This window comes from Sporisorium graminicola, chromosome SGRAM_8 (assembly GCF_005498985.1).
Source record: "Sporisorium graminicola strain CBS 10092 chromosome SGRAM_8, whole genome shotgun sequence".
Classification (NCBI taxonomy): domain Eukaryota; kingdom Fungi; phylum Basidiomycota; class Ustilaginomycetes; order Ustilaginales; family Ustilaginaceae; genus Sporisorium; species Sporisorium graminicola.
In genome coordinates, this window is record NC_043738.1 from 1130425 (window position 1) to 1149828 (window position 19404).

A 19404-nucleotide genomic window follows, 5' to 3' on the forward strand; every position below is an offset into this window, starting at 1 on the left:
AAACAACAATTGCCCTCAAGAAGAACTCGGCTTGCAGGAACGCTCGAAGCGTGCCTGTGGGGGCTGTTGGGCTGCAAGACTGTTGTGCTGCTGTGCTGCTGCCGCTGCTTTTGGCTGAGTTGAGTGAGAGGGAAAGACCGCGTGTGCGTGGCGAATAAGGCTGATTATTGGACGAGATTAGAATGGACTGTCGCTGCTGCTGCTGCTGCTGCCGTATTTCGGCATTGGGTGTGGTTCAAAATCAATTTTCCCTCGACGAGAACGCATTCATCGACCCGTTGCGGAAGCGCAGCTGCCGAGCGGAATCCAAGACGAAGACGTGGAACGATTTTCTGACCCCCGGCCAACCAAACCTTTGCCACTTTAGCTCTTTTCGGAGCCTGTTAACTTCTCTTGGCTTCTGCTGCTGTGTTGCGCGACCCTGTCCACGAGAAGGCGATCTCGTTATCTGCTTTGAAAAACGTCATGAACGCATCACAGATATCACCTCTTCCCCAGGTTGGCCCTGAACATTGACATCGTTCACTTTGCGCAAGAACACAGTTCGACCCAAGCCTGCAAAGGATCAGATTATATACAACTACACCTGGATCACAGGTATCTGCGGCCATAGAACCTTGAAAGCACCGCATCCCGTCCGATCTGCGAAGTTAAGCAAGGTATGGCCTAGTCAGTACTGCGGTGGGGGACCACGCGGGAATCCTAGGTGCTGCAGTTCTTTCTTTTTTGCTGTTTGTGTTTCGCTTTAGCTGTTTTGCTCTTTGGGAAAAATGTGAGTGTTAGACCGGACTGTTGAGCTGCTTTGTTTGCCTTTGTCCTTCCTTGATCGAGCAAATTTTTTGAGAGACAGCGTAGCAAGGATGTCGAGAGAGCAGCTTGATCAGCAGCAACTCGCCCGGAAAACGGAGCCATAAACGGAGCCATTTTGGAAGGATGATGCAGACAAAAGGGCAAGTCGCTGCACTCCGGTTGAGAGTTGAGAATCGTTGAAATTCTCGCTCGCTCTCGTGATCTCTCTCCACTTTTGACGTTGTGGAGTCCTTCACTTTACTCTTCTTCACCATCACCCGCTTTCGCAAGTATTCACGGACGGACTATATAACACTGGTCACCGCTTCGCCACATCAACCTCACCCTAACGGAGCTTACTGGAAACTTTCGTAGTCACACAATCTCAACATGGTCCGCTTGGAAGAAGTCCCCGACGAGGAGATCATTCGACAGCAGCGAAGTAGTGCTGCTGCTGCCGCAGCCGCTGCAGCTGACGACGACGATTGGGAGGAGGAGGAGGACTCTGATGCTGAGGTGAGTGGTTCACTTTGCATTTCTGGGCTGCGAGGTACGACCTAATTGCTGACCCCTTTATTTCACCCATATTCTTTGCATCTGATCACCACAGTCCGACTTCTCCGACGACTCGGACGTCTCCGAACGAGGCCTCGCTCTCCGCGAGGAATCCATCTGGGAGCGTCTCTCTGCTCTTCGCGACATCATCCCGCCCAGCACACGCCGTTCTATTGCATCCACGTTTAACACCACCACATCATATGCCTTCACCGGCTCGCTTCTCGCCGGCAAACTCGTCTGGGTTGTTACCACCTCGGCACTGCTCGTCGGTCTTCCCTTTGCATTGGCTGTCGAAGACGAGTCGAGGATCGTCGCCCAGGAGAAGGAGATGATGGCTCAACAGCAGGGCGCACAGCACATGCTGGCTCCAGCACCGGGGGCTGCACCGGCAGGCATTCCGGGTCAGTCCCAGCAGCCCCAGCAGCAGTCTCCCCAGGGTTTGCGTCCTCCCGGATTCTAAGCGGAGCCTTGGCGACTCGATTACGAATCCACACACACACACACACTCACACGCGATACTTGTAACACTATTTTTTTTGCCTTTCTCGTCGAGCAGCCATCGATGAGCGGGTGTCTTCCACTTCCCCCTCCAGCCTTCAAAACTCCAGACTCGAAAACACAACAAGTTTCTTGGCATCTGCTTGCAATTCTATCATGCACCTCTCGACTTCTTATCCACCCTCGTCTGATCAAAGTGTCGAAACGATGCAGTACCGTGCTTTGCTAGCAACCTGTGTTGTCAGACGCAGACCGATTCCGATGCTCACCTTGTCTGTGAGGTGATGTTTGCGTCAATTGCAAAGCCGCGAATACCATCCCGCGCTGTTGAGTTCCCTAGGTTGCGATGCTGGGTGCTGCGGTTCCGAGGTAAAGCTGTGGTGAGAGCACCTTGAGATGCTGTTCTCAAGCAACGAACTGAGATGCTGCGAAGACACAATAGGGAAAAACAGTGATTGTGGAGCGGCAGTCGAACGCACGAGCCCGAAATTTTGATATCAACTAACGCCGCCTCGTTGCTCTTTGCTCTTTGCTACCACCCTAACCCTCAACATCGACCGCGCCATGCTACCGATCATCCTCACATGACGGCGCTTAGGATCGCAGCGGCAAGTAGAGCGCTCATCATCCCTTCCACTGGCCGCGCGTAACGATAGACACACAAGCAAGACGCAGGACACCGAAAAGCAGTTGCAACAATGCCGATCTGCATCCACTGCGCGACACCCGTCGAGTCCCTGTACATGCGATATGGTCAGGACCACATCGTGCTCTCTCCGTGCGCTTCCGAAATCTGCTCGCCTGTCTCCGCGAAAGCTTCTTTGAATAAGGGCAATAGCAGCAGCGACAAGACAAGCGCAGCAGCGGTCGTGCTCGCAGACGAGTACCTCGAACACGACTTACCCATCGTGATTATCGACCTGATTCTCGCCAAACCGCAAGCCTACCGGCACTTGCTCTTCAACCGCTCAAGCATCTTCGCTTCTTCTCATCCGTCCTCTGCAGCTGCTGTTGCGCACGATGGGCGTGACGGCGCGGGGCGGCAGATATGGGAGCTGCTGAAGCGGGTCTTGGCGCTATCGCTGGTTGATGCGTATATCAGGTGGTTCTACATGTGCGTGCAGCCGCCGCTACCGGCGTGGCGGGAGGTGGAGAAAGGAGGCCGGACGAAGGTGTCGGAAAGGTTTGCCGGGGTGCTGTCTATGCATCTGCCTATGCAGGCGGGCATGTTCTTCCCCTCGCTGTTCACCCCGCGCACGATTTCCACCGAAGACAATGCGATCCGTGCGGTCTGCAGCGCAGTCCCACTTTGGACCGCCCGAGCGGTGGCTGGCGCCGAGGCGGATGCGGTCCTCTCCACCCTCATCTCGTACTCCAACACGCTTCTCATCACTCTGGCCGAAACCGCTGCCCTCCACCTCACCGTCACGCTCCTCACACACTCCACCATCCACTTCTCCGCTCCCGCCCAAGCCCGCCTCAGCAACAACCCGTTCACACCCAGCAAAGCCCTTCTGCTATCCCAACTCTCTCCGCTCCTCCTCCTCACCTTCGTCCTCCTCTGGAACACGAAATTCCCCCACCACTCGCACCTGCACTCCGACTCCCCGCCGCCGCAGCACAGCAGCAGGGCCCACTTAGTCTGGATCATCCGCACCTTCCTCACCAGCCTCAATGCCGGCGTCGCCATCGCCACCGTGCTGCCAAAGGGCGGAGGCAGGCTCAAAAGGCTCGCTCCAGCGATGATACTGGCGGCTGCTTGGACCGTGCAGGCTCTCACCAGCGCCGCTTTGTACAGCTGGCTGTCCTAGATACCCCTCTCAGTGGACCAGGGCCAGCTTTTCGGTCGACTTGTTCACAGTCAAGCTGTTCTTTCGCAATCAACTTGCTCTTTTGCGATCCGAGAATGTGCGTGTCCCTCTGCAAACAACAGATGAATTGCATTCACGGATGTGGAACAACTGTTCTTCTGACTTACGCCGCCCTTTCTGTCAATCAGAAGCCAGCCCTCCACGGTAAGCCGACTGCATCGCCAGCCTCCTCACCTGATCCAACGAGATGGCTCCCTGTCGGTACGCCAGCGTCTGTCCATCCTCACCCTGCACCTGAATCACACCATCCTCACCAACCTCCACCGGCAGCGCCTTGGAGTCCTTGGCCTCTTCCTCCTCGGCTGCAAACGTGCCGTCGACCCTCAGCGCGTCGTCATCGTCATCGTCGTCCATCATGGCTGCATCCCTGCTGCGGTAGGCGAATCCTTCCGGGCCCTTGTAACCGAACCCGCCATTTTGAATGCGAGGCGGAACGCTGCCAAACGTGGGCGTGCTGGTCGACGGCGGCGAACCCGTGTGTTGGAAGCTCATGCCTGGGCTTGCGCTAAAGGCGCTGAATTCGGCCACGACTTTGCGCGAGCCAGATTGCGAGAACGATGGCGGCGAAGAGGCCGAGGACGTGGAGCTGCCGAAAGCGCTACTCGAGCTTGTGCCACCGGCTGGTTTGGGGAACGGCACGTACGGCTTGTACGACGACGTGGCTCTTTTGGTCTGCAGGTACTTATCACTGAGACGCGAACCAGCGACACGCTTGATGTTGGGCTTGGCCGCGGCAAGGTCTGGTGCTGTAGCCCACACCTGGATATTGTGGCGCGACTCTTCCGTGTCGCGATAGATGCTTTCAATGTAGAGTTGCTTGGTGTTTTCGTTGCGCAGCAGCAGCCTCTCGTGAAGCTCCCGGGCGACATCGTCCATCGGGTTCGTCTGCCCTCCTTCCAGGCTCAGCGACTGGATGCGCTCAGCGATGGCATCGCCTATTTCGCGGTGCAGTCGTTCGAGATCCATTGCTTCGCCCGCGATACCCAGGATGACGTGGCTCAAAAGACTGGCGGTAGTGAGTGGGACAAGCATGGCGCCGGTGATCTGGACAAGACCTTGGAAAAAGTCGGCAGCATGCTGGTAGCCCGAGAGTGCAGGCTCGCATGCAATCATGAAGAGCGGGATGCCCGCCTTTGCGTACTGGCGTGCGAGCCGCAGCGGATCCTGACCATCGGGAGAACCCTCTTGGAAGCCGTCGCCATACTCACCGATGCCGTGAGGTGGAGCATCGGCGATCAAGACGGCAAGCTTGGTAGCGTGTGGACGCCAGTCGAGGTCGAGCGCAGCCTTCATGGCAGCCGTGACGGCTTCAGGACCATCGCCGCCCCCGGAAGCGTAAAGTGTCTTGAGCGCCTCTTTGACCTTTTCGACCTTGTTGTGGAAGCCAAAATTCTTGACAACATAGGTATGGTCCTGCGGTGGGTGGTCACGGTAGGCGATGAGACCGATGCGGAGCGCTCCTGGTCCGCTGAGCTGCTCGGAGCGGATGATGTTTTCGCAGATGGTCTCGATATTTTTGGTGGCCGAGTTGATGTAGCTGCCCATGGAGCCTGTTGCGTCCATGATGAAGACGAGGTCCATGGTGCGGCCTGGTTCGTCCCAGATCGAAGCACCCGAGGTGGAAGCAAATGCATTGCTGTTTTGATCCTGCGTGTTGAGATGCTGTGCTGCGGCGCCAAACATGCCGAAGACGCCGCCGGCGTTTCTCGAAGAGGAACTTGCCACCATGTTGCGGGCGGATCCGCAGCGAGAGCTACAAACCTGTTTCAAGGAGAGGTGGGTGTCGTTGATCTGATGCCTGACAGCGCGGAAGTTGCTGTGCTCGCTGAAGAAGTAGCCAGCTAACGTCTCGTCGACAATGGAGGAGGTTGCCTTTGTCGCTCGTGTCGTGCGGAAACTGCGCTAGTTGTGTGCAGCGAGAACTGTCACCAGAAGCCAGGGTTCAACTACTGCGAGGCTCAAATCAACTTCGCCCACCAACAACGAGACGAGAGCACGAAGCTAAAGGGAGATGGGTTGATCGCAGAGCGGTAGCTGCCTCCTGGTAGATGAGGGTCGTTGGCTGTGAGGGGTGCAAGAAGGCCGACCGTGCTGAGTCGAGTGATGAAAAAGGTGGGAACTTTGCATCATCACGCCAAAAGTCTCACGGCTTGCTTGCGAGCGCTGTCTCCCAAAATCACGCTTCACCAGTCCATCTCTCCACAAAATCACACTTGGGTGGAATCCAACACACAATTCAAGTCCGTGCTCAACTGCACGCGCCTGACCCGAAGGCTGACTCTGCGAAAACACGCACGGCAACGCTTGCTTTGCACGGGGCGCTTCACAGACGACGAACCAGACCTTGCTTTGAGGTGGGATGCAATGGATATCTACGTTAAGTACAAATGTGTCGGGTCCAAGATGGATAGTTGCAGAACGAGACGAACAGCAGCAATGTCAGGTTTTGCCGGCTCTCTACCTGCGCTTGCTGGCACCCTTCTCCTTGCTAGCCTTGAGCGAACTCATGATGCGCTTGACCTCTCCGTCCATGTTGTTGGGGTCAAAGTAAGCGGGCGCGAAGTCGTACAGCCATTCGGGCTTGACTTCAGTGATGGTGCGGATAAAGTTGCGCGTGGTGAGCACAAACTCGTGGTAGATGACAAACTCGGCGGCGTGGTCGAGTGTCGAAGACGGGTGCGGCGACACCACCTGGTTATCCTTGATCGTCTGGAACGCCTTCTTGTTGCCTCCTGCACGGTGCGCAACCTGCATGAAGAAGCCACATGCGATCGCCATCTGGATGTTAGTGTAGTATCGCTTGTCCTCGAACGGCGTCGAAACCAAGTCAAGATTGTGGCGCTCCATCAAACGCTGCAGCTGCGAGCGCACATTGTCCGCCTGCATCAGGGCACGGTGCGACAGATAGTTCTGCCAGCACCAGTCGGCCGCGGTCTTATTGTCGCGGCAGTTTGTCTTGTACGCGTGGTAGACGTTGAGCAGCGTCAGGTGGTCGCCGTCCGGGTGGGCGAACTCGGCCTGAGCCGCATCCGCCTGCTGCTTTTGCGAGTTGGGTCGAACAAACACGTTGGGCACCGACAGCATAGCAGCGATGGTCAAAATCTCGTTGGAACACTTGAACTCGGGACTGACGATCAGCATCTTGGCTAGCTGAGGGTCGAGCGGGAAGTCGGCCATGATCTCGCCGAGCGGTGTCAGGTTGCCTTCGTCGTCGAACGCCGCCAGATAGTTGAGCAGCTCGAGCGCACGCATGATGGTCTCGGGCGCCGGCGGGTCCATGTAGTCGAACGTGACCAGGTTCGAAATGCCGAGCTTCTTGAGCTCGAGCACCGTGTTGGCCAGGTTGCTTCGCAAGATCTCCGGGTAGCTCTGCTCGATCAGCTCGTTGGCCCAGTCCTTCTCGGTGTACAGCCTGAAGCACTTGCCCGGGCGCGTACGTCCAGCACGTCCTGCACGCTGCTGTGCTGAAGCCTTGGAGATGGGCGTCACCAGCAGTGACTCGACACGGATACGAGGATTGTACACCTTTTGCTTGCTGAAGCCCGGGTCGACGACGTACACGATGCCGTCGATCGTCAAAGAGGTCTCGGCAATGTTGGTGCTGACAACGACTTTGCGGCCAGGAGGACCGTTGGGCGTCAGGGGGGCCGGTGCGGCGTCAAAGATGCGCTGCTGCTGTGCCGGTGGCAGCGAAGAGTAGAGTGGCACCACCTTGAGCGGTCCGCAGAGATCCGGATTGGTAGCTGCAAGGTCGTCGGCCTCCGCCTTTATCTTGCGGCAGGCGTCTTCGATCTCCTCCTCACCCGTCAAGAAGACCAGAATATCACCTGCGTCTTCGGCCTGGTGGATCATGATGACGGTGCGGATCGCGGCTTCCAGGTAGTCCGGCTCGGGCTCGGGTGTGTAGAAGGTCTCGACAGGGAAGGTTCGACCAGGAACCTTGAGCAAGGGAGCGTTGTTGAAGTACTTTTGGAACTTGAGCGCGTCGAGGGTGGCGGACATGACAATTAGCTTGAGATCCGATCGCCTCTGCACCACCTCCTTGAGCAGACCCATGAGAATGTCCGTGGCAAGCGTACGTTCATGCGCCTCATCGAGAATGATGCAGCTGTAGCGTTCGAGGTTGTGATCGTGCATGGCTTCGCGCAAGAGCATACCGTCGGTCATGTATTTCAAAAAGGTGGTTCTGCGATCGGTGGCGTCCTCGAAACGGATCGTGTAACCGACCTCCTTGCCGAGCGAAACGTCCATCTCTTCGGCCACACGCTTGGCCACGCTCATGGCAGCGACCCTACGCGGTTGCGTACATGCGATCATGCGAGGAGCCAAGATGCCGTCGGCCCCCTTGGTCTTTTGAGTGTTGGGCAGGTCCGAGTAGGCTACAAACTGCGGGATTTGGGTGGTTTTGCCCGAACCCGTCTCGCCGATCATGACCATGATCTGGTTGTCATTGAAGATCTGATAGAAGTCGTCCATCTGTGCGTAGACAGGCAAGTCATTTCTCTTTGCGAGGATCTTTTTGTACTCGTTCGAAAACGGCTTGGGCACTACGGAGAAGGGGTTGACGTCGCCCTCCATGACCTTTCGTGCCTGAGCGCCAGTGACCTTGCGTGGGATGAGTCCGGCGAGCGGATGGTCGTCTGCTAGCGAGCCTTTTCCACCAGAGGCAGCGGCAGTAGAAGTGGAAGCATCGTCTCCGTTCCGGTGAGCCAAGTATGGGTTGGCGATGGTCTCGACCTCGGGAGCGCCCATCTTACTGCGCTTGGACGGGCGAGCGGCGTCTGCGCTCGTGCTTGCTTGTGCGTTTGACATTTGTGTTGCGGTCGACTCCGTTTACCGAAGACAATCTGAGGGATGGACCCAAAGGGTGATGGTGTAATCAGGTGGCGTGATGAACAGACAAGCGAAGGACAAGAAGATGGAATTGGCTCAGTTTGCAAGAGGTGCAGCTGCCAAAAAAAGTTCGTCCCTTTCGAAATTTTGGCTCGAGAGTCTTTTTTGCTGTTGTTTTTGTTGTTGGAATTGTCATGCGTAGTCAGCAATATCTTGACGTTCAATAACGATGTTAGAGCATACCTCGGTGCGGGGCGGGAACTGCGAGTTCTAGTCTTTTTCACGCTCGGTAGTGACGTTAAGGCGCAAAGCAGCCTGCCAAAAAAGAGGGTCGGCTTGCCTGACCGGATGGCCCGGGCTTGCACTCTCCACAGGCAGCCGTCCAGTCAGCCAGCTCAGTGTGCTATGCGCTACACACGGAGCAAACACCCAGCGATGCTGTGCTGCTGCTGCTAAGAAGAAAGGGCATGGCTTGTTGCGGCCTCATCCGACAGACGCTCTTCCTGCCGATCATCGTTGCAACTATACCTTCGCTCTCTCCACCTCCATCCACCTTTCCTCACGAAACCGAGACTATCCGGTACATCCCTGCCTTGACCCAAAATGATGATGCTCCAGTCCTCCCGAGTTGCATTGCGAGTTGCTCCTTCGATGAGCCGATCAGCTGCCCGTGCATTCTCGACCTCCATGGTTCAGAACAAGGACGTACAGAATATCACAGTGTAAGTTGGCTAGATAGAACACAAGTGCGCGCATTGTCGATGCAAGTGCTGACCTATTCCGTCTTTGTACTTCCCTGCTTCTTCTTAGCTTCGGAGCTGGTCTCATGGGCGCTGGTATCGCCCAGGTGCTTGCTCACAAGGGCAAGTTCAATGTCACGCTCTCGGACGTGACCGACAAGGCGCTTGCCAACGGCCAGAACATCATCTCCAAGTCCCTCGCTCGTATCGCCAAAAAAGCCATGGCCGAGTCAAGCGCTGACGAGCAGGCTCAATTTGTCAAGGGTGTCGTCGGCTCGATCAAGGTCACCACCGATCCTGCGGAAGCCGTCAAGGACACCGACCTGGTCATCGAGGCTATCATCGAGAATGTCGGCATCAAGAAGGATTTGTTTGGCTTCCTCGATGGCAAGGCTCCCAAGGACGCTCTTTTCGCTTCGAACACCAGCTCGCTGTCCATCACCGACGTTGCTGAGGCTGTCTCTGCTGAAAGGCAAGCGCTATTCGGAGGTGGGTTCCCAGCTTTCCCTTTGGAGTATTGCTCATTGCTGTGAAAACGGCCGGCTGATTCGTTTGCATTCTGACTTTGTCCGTGTTTCGCAGGCTTCCATGCTTTCAACCCCGTGCCTCAGATGAAGTAAGCACTACTCACGCTATATTGTGCAAATGATGAGTTCCTTCCCTGCTGACACCAGAACCTGCTTTGCTGTTTCGGACGATTTTCAGGCTCGTCGAGGTGATTCGCACCACCAAGACCAGCAACGATACCTTTGACTCGTTGACCGAGGTGGCCAAGCGCATGGGCAAGACGCCGGTCGCTTGCATCGACTCTCCCGGGTGAGTTTTCAAAGGGCGCATTGAATGCCTCAACTGCAGGACACTGACTGTTCTTCCTTCTTGACTGCGTAGATTCATCGTCAACCGATTGCTCGTTCCCTACATGCTGGAAGCCATTCGTCTGGTTGAGCGAGGTGAGGCTACCGCCAAGGACGTCGATATTGCAATGAAGCTTGGTGCTGGATGTAGGTAAAACGCTAAACCCTCGCCTTCTTTCGTTTAGGAAAGAAACCCCGCCAGAACCCGTAGCTGACAAGAGTTAATCTCGCGCCTTTCAACAGACCCCATGGGACCTTTCGAGCTGGCTGATCTTGTCGGTCTGGACACACTCTCGCACATCGCCAAAGGCTGGAGGGAAACGCGCGTCAAGACGGGCGAAATCAACGCCGAGGCAGTCTCCGAATCCAAGCTGCTCGAGGACCTAGTCAAGCAGGGCAAGCTCGGCAAGAAGAGTGGCGAGAAGGGTGGCTTCTACGAGTACCCTGCGCCTGCCAAGAAGTAAGCGGTCCGCATTCAATGTCTAGGCATCAAATTTGTCAGAAGGTTCCATCGAAACAGCCTGAAATAGAGACTCTGATGCTGTTTAGCTGTCAAGTGGTATTGCTACAAATGGTATTGCTACAAAGTAAGACGGATACTGGTACAAGTGCTAGGTTCTTGCGAGTGAGAGGGCAGGGCGGGAAGAGCGCCGAGGCAGAGGTAAGGCCTGAGAGAGACGTAGATGACGTTGGGTATAGCGCGTTGGCTGTGCGATGCGAGAGGGCGCCGTGATGCGTGATGTTGGGATGCAGAGGGTGTAGCGCATTATCAAGAGCGGCGAGAATTCCATTGCTTCAAGTAATCGATGCCCATCTCCTTGGGCATGGGACCCCAATCCTTCCTCTGACGGTTGCGTGGACGCCTCTTGATCACTTCAACATCACCCCCAACCATATCATCGTCACCTTCGTCTTCATCGTCCTGCTCGTATCTCGATGCAGTGGTTGGCGTTGACGCAGCGGCTGCTTGTCGGAAGACAGGTTTCGCAGCACGAGTCGCCTCTTCCTTCTGACGAGACTTTTTCTCGAGAGCCTGTCTCTTTTCGAGCGCCAGGCCAGTAAGTGCGGCTTTTTGCACAGCAACCTGTTTGAACACTGGCGCACTCGAGCTGGTTGCAGCAGAGGATGTTGAAGATCGCAGTTTGCCCTGAGCCGCCTGCTTCTCCTTGAGCGAGGGCTTCTTGTAGAACTTGGATGATTTTCCCATTCTGGTGTGAATGATAGCGGGTCGGTCTCGATGCTGAAAAGAGTGCAATCACGGTTGAGCACGATGATAAAGTTTGTGCTGAGGCTTGCTTCTCGTTGCTTCGTTGGTGTTTAGAAGGATACGAACGGAAAAAAGTGAGTTTTTGGAAATGAAACCCAAAAAGGAAGCTTTTGCACCCTGACAAGCCAAATTCGCCGAGTTCCGTCTTCCACAAGGCGAGAAAGGGTTGAGTGGGTGTGGTGGAGGAAGCAGTGCCGGTGCACGTCGATCACGAGTCAAACTGAACCAACACTTTGTAACACCAACACCAACACCGCAATCTAGTTCCGCAACGATGGGCTCCAAGGGTCAGCAAGTGGACTTGATGTCCTTGGATGTCCAACAGGTAAGCTCAGCACCGTCCGGATTCCTGCTCAACAAGCAAAGCATGCAAGCTGACACCTCGTGTGCTGTTTTGTACTTCACCCGCAATACTCTCTTCCTCGTCCCCTCAGCTTCTCGAAGTGAAGAAGCAACTCGAGACAGAAGTGCAGCATCTTACCTCTTCATTCGGACAGCTCAAAGCAGCGCAGGCCAAGTTCAAAAGCTGCATTGACAGCGTCGCCACCATCAAGCCTGAGAACAAAGGTGCGTTTGGGGAGGTGTTATCAAGAGCAGGGATTGGCCAGAACCGGGGCATGTCTGCTTAACATTACCATCTTCTGTTCGCTACCACAGACAAGACGACTCTGATCCCATTGACATCATCGCTTTACGTGCCTGGAAAGCTTTCGGATCTCGACAATGTCATCGTCGACGTGGGCACGGGCTATTTCGTCGAGAAGGTGAGCGACTAGCGCAAATAGAACAAGGAGCGAAGGTCACCGATCACTCACACGGCGGACTTTCGCGACACCTTCTTTGATTTTATTCCCCCTTAGTCAACAAGCGACGCTACCAAGATGTACCAAGAAAAGGTCGAGTTCCTGACGAAGAACCTGGAGCAACTGCAGGAGACCGTGCTTCGACAGCAGGAGAACTTGCAAACCACCGTCGAGATGATCCGTCTGGTGAGTTTCCGCTCTCAAACCGCTAAGAACGACCGTTCTCAGTCACCCTGTGTAGAAGCAACCACTGACGAGGCTTCTTCTCCCACGATTGCCTTCTTTAATTCATCATTACAGAAAGCGAGGGCCGAACAGCAGACCCCAACAAGTCGAGGCGCAGGACAATCTGGTTCAGCAGCTTCCTAGTCAAGTCTCCAACCAGGTCGTCATGTAATCCTCTTGCACTCTTGTAACCTTGCACTCTTGTAACAACAGCTCGTGTTCCAGTCCCCTCATGATGTGTCTGTCGCAGGTTGGCATGCCCATGAAACAGACTGGATTTGTTTCTGATGATAATGTTAGCCCGTAGACACTTACATGTGGAAGAATTCTATTATCAAAGCCTGTTCAGGGTCTCTGCTGGCTGCTGACCAATTGACGGTCGTTTCGAGAAAAAAAAGGGCAGCAGGAGGCGGAATTGGTTTCGAGGTGGCGGTCAGATCGTGTGTGCTTTGCCCTTCGAGATTTTTGTGACATTTCGGAAGGTTGTCGAGGTGACGTTTTTCTCTGGCGTAGGAAGCTTCCGAAGCTTTTTCTCCATCACGACCAAAGGGGTTCATGGAGCTGAGTCGATCCCACCTCCCTATCCTTGCGTCCAAATCATCACTCCACAAAGCGACCGGCCTGTACGAGCGCGCTACGACTCTCCACTCGATCATCCTGCCCCGGGACCACCGATCAGGTCACCCAAGCACCTGCCGTTCTTCCGTTGGACACACCAAGGACACACCAACCTCGCCACGACGGCGCTTCACTTCCGACGGAAGCTTTCGACTGGAAGCGGGGTCCTCCGAATCGATCTAGAGCTAGTCCTAACGTGCTCTCTGCCCGCGACCAAGCATACTCCCCACGTCTTGCTCTCACATGTCGTCGCCAAGCAGGGCAGTGCACGGGTGATGGCATGATTGGCCCTCGATGCCTGGGCCCAGGCTGCTCGGCACTCAGATCATCAGCTGCTCGCTCGCAAAGCGTAGCGGAAACAGCATTGCTCACACCACCGCTAGCCGAGTGCTCGTATCGTATCTGGGAACCTCCTCAGCCGCGCTATGCTTCACCTCAAAAGCAAGTCTCTCGAAGTGCACGGTACTTCTCATCCGCTGCGCGCACTAACAGGACGCACACTCATTCGCCGAACGTATCTGTCTCTGTGGACCAACAGGGCATCGAGTCGGTTCTCCACGACCCACCCTTCCCTAATGCAGCTCATGCAAAGACCAAGCGCTTGCGACCCGTCTCGGCACCCACACTTGATTCTAGAGCCACCGACATCCTTGCCTATCGATCTCAGTCCAATCCGAAACCTCCATTATCCGATGCGGACGCTTACAGTCACCGCGACAATGTCTTGAAAGACTCCCATTCGCAGTGGTCACGTACGCATCCACCAGATCGCACTCTCTCTACACCATCGTCAGCCATTCAGTCGTGCTCTCGATTCCAGCCCACACTCCCCGTCCAGCTACTTCTCGACTTTCTGACTGGATCGGTTGCGTGCGATAAAGAAAAGTACCGACAGACCAAGGCACAGCTTCCTCCTGGCTTTCACCGTATTGACGCCTACTTGATGCTGCGAGAGCTCGATCCGCAGAGCCTGTCCGCCCTCTCCCACTTCGACATCTTTTCGCTCATCAAGAGGGCTGGCAAGGACGGCCTCGGAGGTGTGCTTGCCCTACTCCTCGAGGACATCATCGGAACAGACATGACCAACACCAAGGCGAAGCCCGGCTACTTTCACATCTATCCTGGAACAGAGGAGCGCTACAACCTGCTCCGTGCCATCCTCGTACGTTGCAATAGCGGCGAGTTCATGCTTCATAATGCTGCCATCCTCAACGTGTTCATGCTCATGCTAGACGACCTCATCCGGGTCCGTCCATCGAGCAAGGCCAGCACGCCGCCCAAGGGCGATGACGACACGACGCCATCCACTCTCATGTCGTCCTCTGCGCACGGCGCATCAGTCAGAATCCCAACCAACTTTCCCGTTGGCGAGACCATGCGCCTGCTCGAGCTTGCCATGCACCTCCACAATTTCGAGCTTGCTCCCATCATCAATGCCCTACGAGCTCACCTGGAAGCGCATACGCCAGACTTTCCTTCCGCCCGCCAAGGGGCACAGTTGATCGCATACTACCTGCAGCCGAATTTGCGTGATTTCGCAGCTGCCCTCGATGTTGTACGCGCTCTCAGAGACACCAACGCATTGCCACAGCAGGCGGTCGAAGATGCCGTGCGCGATGGCAAGACGTACCTCGCTGCCCTCGAAGCCTTCTTCTCATCTGCAGCCAATGAAGGGCAGCCTCGACCGTCGGAAGCCGAGCTGCAGCAGATCTGCATGGATGTCTCCCTTCGTCTCATCGCTATGAAGTGCGTCATGGCGCACAGGCCAAAAGGTGGCGTGCAGTACCGTAAGGCATTCGAAAGTCTCACCGCAAGCTTTCGACTCGACATGCTCGACGCTGACGACCGCCGCAACTCCGCTGAGCTGCGCTCCTTGCTGAATGTACCATTCCGCTGTACGCGCAACGTCTTCACACATCTCGTGGGCCAGAACGACAAGTCTTGTTTGATCGAGGCTCTCTACTCGCTTCAACGCAGCGATCAGCGTCTTCTTGCCATGCTACCAAATCGTGATTTGCAGGACTTTTGCGATGCTGCTCGTACCGTGGATGCCCTGCACCTAGCCGCCGAAGCATACACCCTCTTTGTCAAAGCCAAAACGTCGGCTGGTTTGACCCGATGCCTGCCTACCGCAAGCAAACACGTCTTGGCTCGAGACGGGCTGATGACGGATACGGATACGTTCCTTGCGATCCTCGGGCAGCTCCTGTCCAGAGGTCAGAGGATTACGGTAACAGCGCTTCTCCGCGCCCTTCGTCTTCTACCCCTGACCGATGCTGTGACGGGGCAACTGAATCTGCGGTTTGGTGAACGCCAACGATCACGACTGGTCGCATTGTTGGCCGAAGCAGCATTGACCGAAGAAGCCTTTGAGCTTTTCCAACTTTGGAGTCACCGACGCTACGAAGCCAAGTCCAACGAGTCATCCCGGCTTGGATCTACTCTTCGAAGGATTGGATCGGTTCGTATTGTGGACCCTCTCATCGAACGCCAGGTTCGTCTGATGCACGACTCGGATCGACAGTTTGCCATCTCGACAGAGTACCTCGGCCCGCTCGTGAAGAACCTCTGTCATCACCCTTCGGTCAGCAGACGCAGCGACGCCCTCAAAGTATCGCGCGATGTCGGACCTTCTCTCGAGCATCTTGACAAGGCTAGGTTCGTCATCGACGTATTCAGGCAAGCATGTACTCCCATCGACTGGACGCACTACCGCCTCACCTCGTTAGCGGGTGCCTGCTTCACTGCCAAGGACGTGGCTGGTGCATTTGACGCGCTCGCCAAAATTGTACTTCTGCGACGGATCCCGGACCAGGTGGACATTTACGTTCTCCTAGGAGGCCTTGTGGAAATCAACGCAGACAAGGCAGTGAACCTCTTCATCCAACATTGTTCGGCCGCTGCCTCGGCAGGCAAACGGGGTAGAGCAAGGACCGCTGGCAGAATAGAGGAGGCTGACGCCGGATTGGAGAGGCTTCCAAAGCTCGCCCCGATGGAGCCCACGCCCGCGTTGATTACAATGCTTATCACACGAGTTCTGGCCCAGGAACGCCTGGATTTGACAGAGAAGCTCTTTCGATTCAGCAGAGCCGTCGGACTTGACTCCCGCCTAAGGCATGTGGCCTCGATGCGTGCCGTCTTCTCACCAGAGGTGTCTCCTTTCAAAGTCACACAGACGATTCACCGCATGCTGCAGAACGGATGGACGGCGGACCCTGTTTTTCTCGAGAAGTTGGCCCAAAGCCTGCTCGAGAGGTCGATGCAGGCCGTGCAAGTCCCCGCGAGCGACCTCGCTGCGGATGGCGCCAGGCAGGAAGAAGTACAGAACGCAGGAAAGAAGCCTTTGCCCAGAAAGCGCCTCCAGCTCGTCCAGGCTGCCACTCGACTGATGAAAGTCAGCGCTCGCAGCGAGGACGTGGTGAACCTGCGCACAACCTTGCAAGCTCTGTCTGCGATTTGCAGCGCCGGCAATTTGTTCGACCGTCAGGCTTCTCTTCCGACGGGCACCATGACTGGCGAGTCACATCCTGCAGCTGTTCGGACTGCCAGACAGAGAAGTCAAGAAGAGAGGCGTTCGCAGTGGATTGCGTGCGTGGACTCGATCGTCTACTCGCTGCGATGGACCAGGTTCTTCGACAAGGGCGACGATTACCGGCAGAACCTGCCATTGTGGAAAGCAGGCAACGCTAGAAATGGCGAGCTCGTCTCTGTCGATCTGAACGAAATGCTGGACTATGGATTTGTAGGCTGCCAGCGACAGCAAGCTCGGGCGCACACGAGTGCAGCAGCGGCAGCGACGTTGCCGACGTCGTCAGAAGCGAGTGTGGAGTCTCCTACCGGCATTGAGGGCGGCGCGGACGATGCTGCAGCCGCACCAGCCGATGGTGTGGTGCGGAATCTGATGCAGCGTCCTCCCAATGTTCTGCCTTCCTTTTTGTTTTGCCGCCTGATCGAGACGTACTTGGCACTTGGAGATGTCTCGGGCGCCGCTGAGGTGGCTTCATGGATGCGAGACGAGGCCAAGCTGAATCTCGGCCTCAAGGGACAAGGAGGGAAGGACTTTGTGAGTCGCATCAAGGCAGCGGTCCAGGCTCGTCAAGCTAAGCGGACACCTCCCAGTCTCCAGGCTGCTACCGACTTTTCGCCCACGAGCAAGGACGAGGAGGGCAGCAGCATCTTGCGCATGTTGGCGGGCCAGCAGAGCACAGCTCGAACAAAGAGCTGGTGGTCGCCATAGCCTCTCTTTACTCGATTCATGTTTCGGCGAGAGCTCGTTTGCAGGATTCACTGAATAGTATCAAACGTATTCGGTATCCATTGCATTACATAGAACAGATGTCTTTGGGTGATAGAGCGGATAGTATGGTTGTGCTTGAGGCAACGACTGCTTAATCATCGAATTATCGCACGATAGAAAAGGCACAACATTACAACCGGACCCCTCCGGCGCTGGCTGTGAGCGTAGAAGCAAAGTTGATCGGAAAAGGGCCTCTTGCACTCTGCCTGTGGGTGTTGCCCTCCAAGCAAAAAGTCGAATAGAATGAATTGAAAATGGACCCGTGAAATTGACCCTGGTTCGTGTTGAAAGCCAGAATCGAGGCCAAGTTGAATACAAAATGGCCTCGACGTAGAACTCCAATTCCTGCCTCCGGCAGAAAGAGCGAGAGGACCCAAAGGCAGCCAGAACCAGAAGAAATCTCTCATCGTCGCTCAAGCCAGCAGCGGCGCACTTTGCAGCGTGCGAGAGAAAACGAGCGAGCCGTGGCCGCGCTGCTGTTGGATTCTTCGCGCTCTGCTCGCCATCATCAGCATCAGCGACTCCACCTTCTTTCTCCTCCTCCTCATCGTCGTCCCTTCACCTTCTTCTCAGACACATACATCATGATCGCTCGTGCCGCCTTCCGATCCGCTGTCCGCGCCACTAAGGCCCCTACGCCCCTCTCGCAGCTCGGCGCCCGCCGTGGCTACGCCGAGGCCGTCAGTGACAAGCTGAAGCTCTCGTTCATCCTTCCTCACCAGGTAAGAATCCGACCTCCAACACCCGATTCTGTCACTTGATCAAAGACCGTCACCACGACTGTTCCAACCCTGCCGACAAGGATTGCAAAGATGCAGACACAGCAGATCATATATTGTCGGCCTTTTCAGATATCGCTGGCATGGAAGAGATCAATGTTGTCGGGTGGATTTCAATCTGCGCTTCCCCTAGTCTGTCTAGGAGGACACGTATCTGCATGAAGAAGGAGAAGCACGCAGACACCCGCAAACTAGGCGGAGATGCTGTCGGAACTTGGAGGCAGCAATGGTCGGGTTGTCGTTTTGCTGTCCAGTGGTCAGCATCAGGGATTCAATTATCGTTTCATCAGTCTCATGAATGGTGGAACGAGGCAAGAAAGCTGTGCAAGAGAAAGATGTCGGACCAGCCGACGTGCATCGCGCACAGAATGGTAGCGTCTGTCCCCGGTTCGCGCTGGAGCGGGACCCCACCGACAAAACAATAACAGCCCTGTTCACGGAAACCCCCAACAGTCGACGTCTCTTTGCTGAGCGCAATCCGAGGCCAAAAGCAGGAAACTGATACCTACCGATTATTGACCTTTGCTCCAACACACAGGCCATCTACAACTCGACCGAGGTGACGCAAGTGAACATCGCTTCGGCGTCAGGAGACATGGGTATCCTCGCCTCGCACGTTCCCGCCGTGGAGGAGCTGCGTCCGGGCGTGCTTGAGGTGGTCGAGTCCTCCGGAAGCAAGAAGTGGTTCGTCTCCGGCGGCTTTGCCACCGTGCACCCCAACAACAAGCTCGTAGTCAACGCCATCGAGGCATACCCGCTCGAGAACTTCTCCGCCGAGGCGGTCCGCTCGGCACTCAGCGAGGCCCAGCGCGTCGCTTCGTCTGGCTCGAGCGCAGAGGCTAAGGCCGAGGCTGAGATCGAGATCGAGGTCTACACCGCTCTCCAGGCTGCGCTTGGCCGATCTTAATCGCGCAAAACCGACGTGCAGAGCCTTCTGCTGAACAGACCGGTCCGATTATTTGACGCTGTTCGAGCTTGATTTTGGCTTCCCACTTGTGTTTCAAGCCGCACACTCATGAATAAGAATCCGAAACGTAGATCTACACAAGAGCCGGTGTGGATGGAGTGGGTTTTACTCCATCACGTCGTGAGAGAATCTCGAGAGAGACGAGGGGCTGCTCGAATGCTGTGCTTCTGAGTGTGAACCCTCGTGTTGCTTGAATGTGAGAAGGCCATGCCGTCACGATCTCGACCTTGTCAAACCCTGTGCTCACCTTTCTTTACCGGCCACAAACTTGGCCTGAGGAGCTCAAAGCGCGCCTGGCCGGTTCA

At 55.8% G+C, this 19404-nt stretch overlaps 8 protein-coding genes across 8 annotated transcripts; 5 read left to right on the forward strand and 3 right to left on the reverse strand.

The window, feature by feature from the left end:
- Nucleotides 1-1179: 1179 nt before the first annotated feature.
- Nucleotides 1180-1807, forward strand: EX895_006144 (uncharacterized protein; the record flags this gene model as incomplete). The annotated part of the gene is made up of 2 exons (XM_029886736.1): nucleotides 1180-1305; nucleotides 1400-1807. 2 exons carry the CDS (start codon nucleotides 1180-1182, stop codon nucleotides 1805-1807), a joined length of 534 nt encoding a protein of 177 aa, XP_029737049.1.
- A 736-nt stretch (nucleotides 1808-2543) lies between these two features.
- On the forward strand, nucleotides 2544-3656 carry EX895_006145 (uncharacterized protein; the record flags this gene model as incomplete). Its single annotated transcript, XM_029886737.1, has 1 exon — nucleotides 2544-3656. The coding sequence occupies one exon, from the start codon at nucleotides 2544-2546 to the stop codon at nucleotides 3654-3656; it is 1113 nt and encodes a 370-aa protein (XP_029737050.1).
- Nucleotides 3657-3836: 180 nt separating this feature from the next.
- EX895_006146 (uncharacterized protein) lies at nucleotides 3837-5444 on the reverse strand (the record flags this gene model as incomplete). Its single annotated transcript, XM_029886738.1, has 1 exon — nucleotides 3837-5444. One exon carries the CDS (start codon nucleotides 5442-5444, stop codon nucleotides 3837-3839), a length of 1608 nt encoding a protein of 535 aa, XP_029737051.1.
- A 729-nt stretch (nucleotides 5445-6173) lies between these two features.
- On the reverse strand, nucleotides 6174-8528 carry EX895_006147 (uncharacterized protein; the record flags this gene model as incomplete). The annotated part of the gene is made up of 1 exon (XM_029886739.1): nucleotides 6174-8528. One exon carries the CDS (start codon nucleotides 8526-8528, stop codon nucleotides 6174-6176), a length of 2355 nt encoding a protein of 784 aa, XP_029737052.1.
- A 624-nt stretch (nucleotides 8529-9152) lies between these two features.
- On the forward strand, nucleotides 9153-10607 carry EX895_006148 (uncharacterized protein; the record flags this gene model as incomplete). Its single annotated transcript, XM_029886740.1, has 6 exons — nucleotides 9153-9271; nucleotides 9360-9778; nucleotides 9872-9905; nucleotides 9995-10105; nucleotides 10178-10290; nucleotides 10387-10607. 6 exons carry the CDS (start codon nucleotides 9153-9155, stop codon nucleotides 10605-10607), a joined length of 1017 nt encoding a protein of 338 aa, XP_029737053.1.
- A 305-nt stretch (nucleotides 10608-10912) lies between these two features.
- Nucleotides 10913-11350, reverse strand: EX895_006149 (uncharacterized protein; the record flags this gene model as incomplete). Its single annotated transcript, XM_029886741.1, has 1 exon — nucleotides 10913-11350. The coding sequence occupies one exon, from the start codon at nucleotides 11348-11350 to the stop codon at nucleotides 10913-10915; it is 438 nt and encodes a 145-aa protein (XP_029737054.1).
- Nucleotides 11351-11684: 334 nt separating this feature from the next.
- On the forward strand, nucleotides 11685-17293 carry EX895_006150 (uncharacterized protein; the record flags this gene model as incomplete). The annotated part of the gene is made up of 5 exons (XM_029886742.1): nucleotides 11685-11735; nucleotides 11845-11977; nucleotides 12068-12174; nucleotides 12271-12399; nucleotides 13595-17293. The coding sequence occupies 5 exons, from the start codon at nucleotides 11685-11687 to the stop codon at nucleotides 17291-17293; spliced, it is 4119 nt and encodes a 1372-aa protein (XP_029737055.1).
- Nucleotides 17294-17937: 644 nt separating this feature from the next.
- On the forward strand, nucleotides 17938-19039 carry EX895_006151 (uncharacterized protein; the record flags this gene model as incomplete). Its single annotated transcript, XM_029886743.1, has 2 exons — nucleotides 17938-18075; nucleotides 18671-19039. 2 exons carry the CDS (start codon nucleotides 17938-17940, stop codon nucleotides 19037-19039), a joined length of 507 nt encoding a protein of 168 aa, XP_029737056.1.
- Between the last annotated feature and the right edge of the window lie 365 nt (nucleotides 19040-19404).